Genomic DNA, 10,100 nt, shown 5'->3' on the forward strand with positions numbered 1-10,100 from the left:
CTGACGCGTCGCGGAATGTTCAAACAGACTCGGAGACGAATCGCCTCGTGACATCAACACAGAAATAAACGAAGAACAGATGATGCTAATTACTTCACTTCGAAGCTCCTCTAATTCGTAGTTTGAAAATTCCATTTATTTTACGAGCGATAATTAGAAAATTGTTCCGATCTCATCTAAGATGAGATTCCCAGTCATTAAGCTCGACTAACGCGAGGCTAATTCAGAGACAGTTATAAATGACAGTTACAAATTAGAATACGAATAAAGACAAGAAGTAAATCCGATCGTTTCTAGTCAGATCGCCTGATAACACGAGCGTTGCTAAGGGGAGGTGTGCGTGTAAAGCAGGTACTTATGTTACAGGCTCACGTTGCATAAGCAGATAACAATCGGCGCATTTGCAATGAGCGTGTCGTGCGATCATGCTCTGACGTCCTGTTCCTCTTTTTTTTTCTTCCCTTCCCTTCCCTTCCCTTCCCCCCTTTCTGCCGAGGTTAATTAAAATCGTGAGTGACGCGATCGCAGACCCGTTCCGTGGGTAAATTTACATTCGTCTAGATTTCCGGTTTCAGTTGTCGATTATTACCGATTGTTAATCACCGCAATTGGACGAAACCGTTCACCGAAGGCCGCTCCCGTGCGTCTCATTTATTTACGGTATTCACGCCGATGACTATAGCTCGCTCAGCAAGTTCTCGTTCAAGGCTGCGCGGGTGACCGCTACGATTTTTATTCTCGGTTCTTATATTTTTTTCTCGCTTTTTTCTTCATCTCTAATTAGCACGAGTGACGAGTATCGTTCGATTGAATTATGCAAGATGCGCGGGATTTTCTTATTAGCTAACTTCCTTATCCGACGTTAAGTGACTCCTTATCTGACGTTTGAAGGAGACCGCCGCGGGGATGAATAATTTTCATTTCAATGTATGATTCCAGATGTGTATCTAACGTATCAAATCTCAAATATGTATAGTTATTGTCTTTCGAACCGTTTCAAATCCCAGAAAGCAAGAAATATTTCGAAGCATTGCAGCAACATTATAATATTATCATACATTGCTGCAATGTTGCAAAAATATTTCAAAATGTTTCTTACACACTAAATGAAGAACAAGATAATTCTGTTAGGTGCTAAATTAAAAAAAAAAAAGTTATATTGCGAAATTCATAACTTTATACTTTGAACGACCTTAAGACGTTCAAAAAACCAGTTGATACGTTTGAAAATAAATCAGCATTATTACACTTGAAAAGTCCATTTACTTCTATTTAGGTGACCAACTCACGGATGAAAAAAACTTTGATCGTGACGACGGTCACACCCGGTCGTAATGAGATCGAGTGAGGGATTTGATCGCGCGTGAGAGGAAGCATCACACGAGTAATCGCGAAGTGACAGAACGGCGGCGAGGTGATAACGACGATGGGTTCCTTGCCAAATCTTCACGAGCTGTCCAAGGACAAGCTGGGAAGCCCGGTGTACAAACCGGCGCCGATCGGCGGTCTTGGTCCGGCGCGATTGCCGCCGCAGCCACCGCCGTTGGCGCATACGCATAAACGTGCAAGAAGTAGCGGCCACCATCATTCTACTCTGTGCGACAACGATACCATGCTAGAGGTAACACGTCAACGGATCGATTGTTGATACTTGAACAGATCTAGCTTAAGGCGATCGTATCTCATAAAGGTCAAAGTACAGATCTTTGCATAACGCATAAAACAGTAAGATCAAGCGATCAAGAGTCTTTTTTATTTCATGAAAAGGAGGGAAATGAAGGACTTTGATTATCTTATCTATTATGCTTTATGCAAAACTCTGTGCTTCCGCCCTATTATATTTTTATAAATATTCTGTGAGTATAGTTGAAATTATTTGAGAGCCATACTATATAATACGAAAAGAACAGTTTTGCTGAAGAAAGGTATATAAATCTGAAAGTAATTTTGTTGAAAACTGTCTGAATAATGTAGAGTTTCCTTTAAGCGGAATTTTGAGTAAAGTCGAGTTAAGTTTTTAAGTATTTTAACACAAAAAAGTTATAATTTTTTCATATATATACAGATGCATGATTTAGGAGTCGAACTTGGATTTTTTAACTAAAGTTATAACCTGATCTGTAACATTACTTATGAAAATTCTAAATTTACAGTTAGATTTAAATTTAAATCCAAAGAAATTATACATTCGGAAAATACGTCGAGGTAAAAAGTTGCGGTCGCGCGTATACATATTAGCTGTTCCGTGCGAGATTACCGTTTCTAATTTTGATCAGGGATGATTATAGCTCTTCGTCGGCCGAGTTTTTCGATTCGCCGATTGTGCATTAATGTTATGCGTTTTTCTTATCCTTTTTATTATACTTTTGCAGCACATGGCGGCATACTCGCCGATTTCCTGCCGGTCGACGCGCACCTCGGCGCTATCGTGGCGGCGTCGCGACTCCATGAACTCATCAGCAGGTGCATCGTCCGTGCGCCGGCTGATCGCAGCGGTCCGTGCGGCCCCATCCGGGCCCCGACCACCACGTCGGGTCGTGTTGCGTCATATCGCAGCCCTTTTGCTCGGTCACGCGAGTTGCTCGGCCGCCACACTGCCCATCTTTCCACTACAAGCAGGTTTGGGTGCGTTCGAACCCCGTCTGGGTCCAGTGCTTCTCGCCTATCTCTACATGATGGCAGCCGCCACCAGCTGTTTCGCACCCATCGTCGTGCAACGGCTCGGCACAAATCTCGCCATCACCGCGAACCACGTAGTCACTGCTATCTTCGTCGGCGTGCACCTGTATCCTAAATGGTACGGTAATTAAACGCCAGCGTGGCGTTTTATATACGAACTTTGAATCTTCAATCTGTGATGACGATTGTATTCGTTACGTCAATCACCGTCAGTTCAATATCGTTTGATTCGTATGAAAATGAATATAAACTAAAAATTCTAAATTCTGAATCTCTCTGCACCAAATCTAGTAGTTTCAAATATTAAACCGAGGTACGATTTGATGAAAGAATTGAATCGGATAAAAACGATATAAACTTAAGTATTAAATTGTATATACATACACATGGCGTTTCGCATCACCAGGTACATACTCGCGCCCAGCTACGTGATGCTAGGCTGTTGCGCCAGCTCGAGCTTCCTAGCGAGAACGTCGCATATCAACGTCTCCGCTACCAGTCTGGCTCTGGTCTGCGTCGATCCCGAGGATCCCGCGGATGAAACGCGCCGCGAATGCCTGCTGAGAAGACTCAACCGGGGAATCAAATTGGCTGAAGATATCGGCCTCGCAATCGGTATCTTTACACCTATTATTTCTTTTGATCATCTTGTTGACATTAAATTAAATTAAATTAAAATTAAATTATTTGACATCGTATATAATCTTTAAAAAAATTCCAACTTAACTCACAATCAGTAATGGTTTTTATTTCTATTTCTACTTGATTAGTTTTGTATTGTAATTCGACACGCGATTAAATATTTTATTTTTAATCATGTCTATTGATATATACTAATGTTAATTATATTTTTTTTATAGCGTTTCTCTTACTTTTACATATACTATATCTTAGACTCAACTAATCTATTTGATATTATTTTATAATCCCAGGTTGCCTCATCGCTGCGATCCTTGTCAGGTTCACGGATCTGATACCATCTAGCATAATGAACACCGACGTTTGCGGGGCTGAGTACTGTTCAGAAGAGATGTACTTTTACAACGAATCGCTTTACGTGCCGACGATTACATCGGGCACTTCGAGGATCCTCGTCAGCATCTGGCTTGGCTTGGCGGTGCTCGGTCTAGGCATATCTTGCGCGTTTCTCGACTCTAGGCTGCAGGAACCTCAGACGAATCATGATCGCGCTAACGTCAAAGACATCTTCAAATCCGTGAAATGCGCGTTTCAGGACCCAAAGCTTCAGCTCGCAGCGCCGCTCACGCTCTTCATCGGACTGGAACAGGGTTTTATTTACGCCGATTTTATGGAGGTAAACGAGACAAGTTGTTTTAAAAATTCGCTTTATTTAATGACATTTATGATAAATGTTACAATTAACTCCCGATATTTTTAATTCAATTTAATTCAGTTTCTCTTCTTGGAAGTGAAGAAAGTATTTTAAAATAGCTGTCAACTAAATTGAGTTATTTTATATGCAAAAAAGGGTTAAAAATACTTATTATTTTCTCTCTTGAAGACACTAACAAAATCATGCATTATTCATCTTCCGTAATAATTACATCGATGTATCGATTAAAATATTTCTCAAACGCGACACGAGTGACTCCAAATGTTCTGAAATCGACTATAACTGGCGTATTTTCTCAAAATCAAGTGGATCTAAAACGAGCATATTGTGTTTTTTTTTTTATTCAGGCATACGTGGTATGCGCCTTAGGTGGTGCCGGTACAGTGACCTTAAGTTTCCTGAGCTTGGCTCTGTTGCAAGCTCTGGCCGCTGCGACGCTCTCGATGTTACTGAGGCACATTAAAAGGTACTTTGTCGTAGGTAAGTGACTTCTAAAGCGTCAAATTCAATAACTAGCACACGGTCGAATCCAAATATAAGCATATCTAATAACAGATAAATAAAGTAAAATCAAGAGATGAGATAAATAGATTCAAGAAGTTCAATAATATAGATTTAGCAAAACAATTAATAATTTAAAATTAAATGTGTAAAGATGATTCCGGTTCGATCATGTTAATTGGAAAGACTTATAATTGTGAATCAGAGACAGAACAGACCATTTTCTCCGTTCTAGTCGTGGGTTTTGCTTTCCACGCCTGTCTTCTGCTTGTTCTGGTAACCTGGAGACCGACGGGAGACGACCCGGCTCTCTTCCACGTTATATCAGCTGCCTGGGGAGTTTGTAATTCCATTTGGGAAACTCTGATATACAGTAAGTATCTTGTTTAATTTCCACAACGCGCGGATAAAGGCGGCAAAGCGATTTTGAACGAAAACAGCTAACAAGACAGGTCGACAGTTTGCAGAAACTGCGCGAATCGAATTCGATTGTTGCGATTAAGCCAAACTAAAGTTTCGAAAGCGATTTCCAGACTTCGTTTTGTTGACGCGCGTCTGCATCTCGTCAGAATGCGGGCACCATTCGTACCACAATTCTGCACACACACAGCGAAATCGCGCACGCGTATCGAACAAGTAAAACGGGACAAAAGAAGCGAGACATCGTCTTTGTATTCCACGAGAAGAAAAAGCACGAAGAGAATATCACTATCGGATTGAAAATAGCACATCCTAATTTATACATCTTTTAAAAACTGCGTTTATTTTTGTGGAAACGTATAATAAAAATTAATAGAGATCGAATAAATGAAACTTCTAATGCAATTCTGTTGAGACGCGGGTGCAAGAAGAAAGGGGGGAGGAGACCGAAAAGAGAACAGATTTCTCAATCCTTGATATTTTTCCAGCGCTGGTGATGGGCCTGTATCCGAACGCGTGGCAAGGACCGCTGTCCACATCGCTCTTCTGGCGTTGGCTCGGCTTGACCCTCGCGCTCAGTCTTCACGGCGCGGTGTGCACCCGTTATCGCGTGCTAGGCCTTGCCGTGACCCTGGTGCTGGCAGTGGTGCCGTATCTATTGTTGGAGAGCCGTCTCGCCCGCCGCGGCAAAACGCTCGCGCCCTTATGACCAGGCGACTCGACCGCGAGCGAGCGCGGCTCCACCAGTGTCGAGACGGCGACGACGACCGAGATCAGACACCGGGGGGACTGAGAACGAGCCGTTCCATCCAGCACCGCGGCCCGAGTGAAATCGTGGACCGGAATACCGAGACGCGGTAGCCGCAGGAGTAGCGGCCTGACGACGCAGGAAACACAACAGCAGCAGCAGCCACAGCCGCAGCCGCAACAACAGCAACAGCAGCCGCAGCAGCAACAGCAACAGCATCAGACTAGCAGTGCCAGCAGTGCGACGTTGAAGATCAAGACGCGACGTAGGGCGAACAGTGTCGCATTCGCCTGCCGCACCGATTATGGCCTGCCAGACGATAGCGATGATAACGATAGTCCGCCGAAGAACCCAGTGCTGCTGATCGCGGAACCGGAGCGTCGCAGGAGCGCCATTGATACTGCGGAAGGATCGAAGGAGCGCTCTTCGATCTTCACGCTCTCGTGAGGAAGGCATCCTCTCGCGAACGCGCTGCTTCCCAAGCGTCACCGTGCCATTCCGAGTGTATGGTAGCTGCGAGAGTGCGATATGTTCTAATACGATACGTTTTGAATAACGCGTCGAGGGGGGTGACATCTCTCTCTTTCTTTCTGTCTGAAAAGTAAAACTTTATAAAGAGTTTGAAAAATGAGATCGCGCGTACTCTTTTCGCAGCCTTGACACAGAAGGAGAGAGAGAGATTCTCTTCTTTGCTCTTATTGCGACTGAAGGAGTCAACGTAGTCGCAGAGAGAGCGTGTAATCCAGTATAATGCACTGATAGCGTGCAACCTCGACGTGATATCTCGTATCGTATAAGCGCAGAGCACCGCGAGCTATTGCGGTGTCCTATTTAGCACTCGATTCTCGGGAGAGAGTTCTGTCCTTCCGTCTCTCTCGCTCTCTCGCGAATTTGGAGCGAGGACATCCAACGATCGATGGTCGCTTTAAAGCTCTCTCCGGGCGCGCGTTCGAGTCGCGATTAATGAGGATCGCTCTTCCGAAGCTGGATGGAACGGCTATGTATACAGACACTATATAATATGCATACACATACGTATATATGTACAACACATACGCTTTTCCGCTACGGTGCGATCGATGCACACGACTGAAGAGCGGGCAAACGGCACGCGCTTACACGTACACATGTACGGAAATCAACATATATATATATATATCGTATTCTAATATCGAGCGTACCGTTTTGTACCACTCGAACGAATCACCGTTTGACGTAACGAAACGTCGAGATGTACCTGATGTCTTTCAAACCAAGCTACAAGGTATAGTCGCCCCGCGCGTGAGACTCCTAATATATAAATATATATATACATATACGTACGCAACATACACACACACACCTCCCTATCTATCGTAGATGCTCGTACACGAGCCTTGCGGATGCATCAACTTTTTGAGTGAAAAAAACGATTCCTGTCCTTTTGTATACCGATCATATTTAAAATGACGCGCGCGGCCGTCAAAGTGATTCGCGATTGGTGTCGAAGTTGAAGACAAATCGACGCCTACAGGCGAATCTAGCGATAATTGTAAGCGCCTTTGATGACTTAAATATCATGATAATTCGAATAAAATTTTTTATGATTGTAATTCGTTGAGATGAGATTCGCGTGTGACGATAAAGAGATCTTCCCTCGATTATACTAACAAGGGTGACCTCCGTTAATCTTCCGTAGATAAAAAAAAAAAGCCGAGGGTACGCGGCCATTCATGAGGCACTTAGACGTTTAGGACATCTTCCCTGACTGTATTAGCCGCAATCGTGATCATCTCCCGATTCGCAGAACGTCAGTTGACATTTTTGTTACAAATCTTAGGAACTAAGCAAACTGCGAAATTATAATCGCGTAAAGTTTAAGAGAAATTACTAAGTGTTATCTCGTTTAATGTTATACAAGTGTAGGCGAGTCGAATGTTAAATTAGAATGATATTACGATGAGGATAACATATCACTCTGACATACATCATCCGGCGGAAACGGAGCCTGATTTTCATTTTCTTATCCATGATGGACCTAGCACATTGTTTGTAAAAGAACTGAAAAGGACCTGGCAACAGCTACTAAATGTTTAGTAAATAATCTTAGGGGGAAAAAAAACAATAAAAAAGTACAAAAGTACGGACTCGCTAAATTAAAAATAATAATGGCATAATCTTAACAAAATTGTTAAATTAATATAACTCTAAAAATCATTTTATTTTTCTAGACATTTAGTATTAATTGTAACAAACGGTTAATTGTATTATCTAGAAAAATAAAATTATTTTTGATTATATTATATTTGAGTGGAATTATTTCGTTCAATATTTGGTAGCTATTATTAAACCTCTTTTTTTTCAGTAATGACGACTCGTACCGCGGAGTACGAGGTAATTTTTTTCGTGAAATTAGAATAATTTCGAGAATAACATTAAAGAAATAATCCTTCATGAGCTTCATCCATCTTTCTTTCGTTTCATGATACACGTCGCATTTTGTCATCCGATTAGATTTATACAATGTAACTTTAAGCCGAAAATGTAATTACGTTTAGTTTCATATTTTTACGCGAATCAGGGTTGAAACATTATTTGATCATTGTGTATACTTTCGGGACATTCCGAGATCCCTGTTTCCGTCGATACAAATCTATCCCATTTTACGGTAAAATTTTTTATGCGCCACATACATGTTTTCCGATGTTCGAGTTAATCATATTACGCTTGACCGACAGTAAGGATCGCAGGACGGCGATTGGACAAAAAGAGAAGGAAAAACGCGAGGTTCCATGGAGGTGTGAAAGGAGAGAAAAAACCGCTAGGACGCAAAAACGATCGCGCAGATAAATCCGTACTTTTTACTCAGCAATAAACTTGCTCACTTCCGGTTCGCTGAGAATCGCAGCCGATTTCTCGCGGGGCGAGAAAAAAGGTCTGAGGGTGGGAGAAAAGGGAGTTAAGCGAAAAGAACGTTCAGTGTCCTAGCGAGGCGCGGAGCAAGGAATGTATATCGTCAGTGTGGCATTGGGGAAAGGCATATATTATCTGTATTTCATGAAATAATAAATATTATCTTATTTTATATCGATCGACGCTTTAATTCACTTTTGTGTGCGACGCGTAAAATCACTATTCCCAAGATCACCCGCCTGCCTACGAACGTTCCAAAGGAAAAGCAAACACGCTCGACTATTCCTACTAAATCGCACGCATTTCTTTTTATCTCTTCCCTCTTTTTAATTATATTTAATATATTCTTGGAATTACTTTCATCGTAGAGATCGTTGGTTCTCAATTCGTTTTTGTACTTCGTAAACTAAATACCTACACTAAAAGCGCTAATCGCTACTGAGACTCAGATTTCGTCGATCTTCCTCAAACGAACGTTAACGATATAATTTCTAAGAGCTCACTAGGACTGTAAATTAATTCATAAGTGTCGGTTGAATAAAAAGAAAAGATTGCACGTATTCAAAAAGAGAGAGAACGATTGTCAAAGAATAAAATGAAGAAAGGAAAAAGATCGGCGAAATATCACCTCCAAGTCTTAGAACGCAAAAGTATTGAAAAATTTGACTAAAAAGAACAGCAATGGATATTGATCTCGTTACCATAGCTCAAACGCTTTGGCAATAAAATGCCGAGTACCCAAATTAGAGTACTTGGAAGTATCCGAGACGATTCCTTATCATTTCTGACAAACGCCTCCACATCTCCGGGATGCATCATCACGTCTCGCACTTCACTCACTTCCTATTTCCAATAAAACATAAATGCAAGTGAAAGGACTCACACATCTATATATATTATACTATATATGTACGTATATATGTATGAATATATACATACATATATATACACGTCACATTGTCTATCTAATTGTAAGTTATTGTCAGCATCTTACGTCTTAACGAGAATGCGAATAGAAATTCGCGTTCTCGCAAGAGCGTGACAGGGCACGAGTTAGTCAGCTTTGCAAAAAGCCTTGGATTTCAACTGAATTTATCAATGTATAACGTTTAGAAATACACGCACACACGCACACACACACACACACACACACGCACGCACGCACGCACGCACGCACGCAATGGATATCCAATATATCACATAGACACATGGAAACATTTTAGCTATTTAGCCCGTGTAACTTGTAACAATGCCCCTTTATTTATTTCTTCATCGATCATATTTCTCGCTTTCCTTCTCTTTTTTTTCAAGCATTTGCATTTAACATATAATTCACAGCAAAATTTTTTAGACTCACTTTATAACTCTTCCTTTCCCTTCCTTTTCTCTCACGAATTGATCAATGTCGCGCACGCAGTGCGTTTCTATGAAGCGAGTAAATACTCTACGCAAACGTATCTTGTTTGAATTATTACAGTCGTGTATAAATGTAGGCTACGTACACAC

At 41.7% G+C, this 10,100-nt stretch overlaps 1 protein-coding gene across 1 annotated transcript; it reads left to right on the forward strand.

Moving 5' to 3' along the window:
- The first annotated feature begins 1,373 nt into the window (after window positions 1–1,373).
- Window positions 1,374–6,088, forward strand: LOC108778009 (UNC93-like protein). The gene is made up of 7 exons (XM_018545055.1): window positions 1,374–1,621; window positions 2,373–2,797; window positions 3,086–3,294; window positions 3,612–3,994; window positions 4,381–4,513; window positions 4,770–4,907; window positions 5,443–6,088. Exons 1-7 carry the CDS (start codon window positions 1,427–1,429, stop codon window positions 5,661–5,663), a joined length of 1,704 nt encoding a protein of 567 aa, XP_018400557.1. The 5' UTR covers window positions 1,374–1,426; the 3' UTR covers window positions 5,664–6,088.
- The last annotated feature ends 4,012 nt before the right edge of the window (window positions 6,089–10,100 follow it).

The sequence above is a fragment of the Cyphomyrmex costatus genome, unplaced genomic scaffold (genome assembly GCF_001594065.2).
Source record: "Cyphomyrmex costatus isolate MS0001 unplaced genomic scaffold, Ccosl1.0 scaffold474, whole genome shotgun sequence".
In the NCBI taxonomy this organism is placed as follows: domain Eukaryota; kingdom Metazoa; phylum Arthropoda; class Insecta; order Hymenoptera; family Formicidae; genus Cyphomyrmex; species Cyphomyrmex costatus.

Coding starts and splice junctions, on each gene's coding strand:
- LOC108778009 (XM_018545055.1), top strand. CDS start 1,427: ATGGGTTCCTTGCCAAATCTTCACGAGCTGTCCAAGGACAAGCTGGGA. Junction 2,798..3,085: donor GTGCACCTGTATCCTAAATG/GTACGGTAATTA, acceptor TCGCATCACCAG/GTACATACTCGCGCCCAGCT. Junction 4,908..5,442: donor TTGGGAAACTCTGATATACA/GTAAGTATCTTG, acceptor ATATTTTTCCAG/CGCTGGTGATGGGCCTGTAT.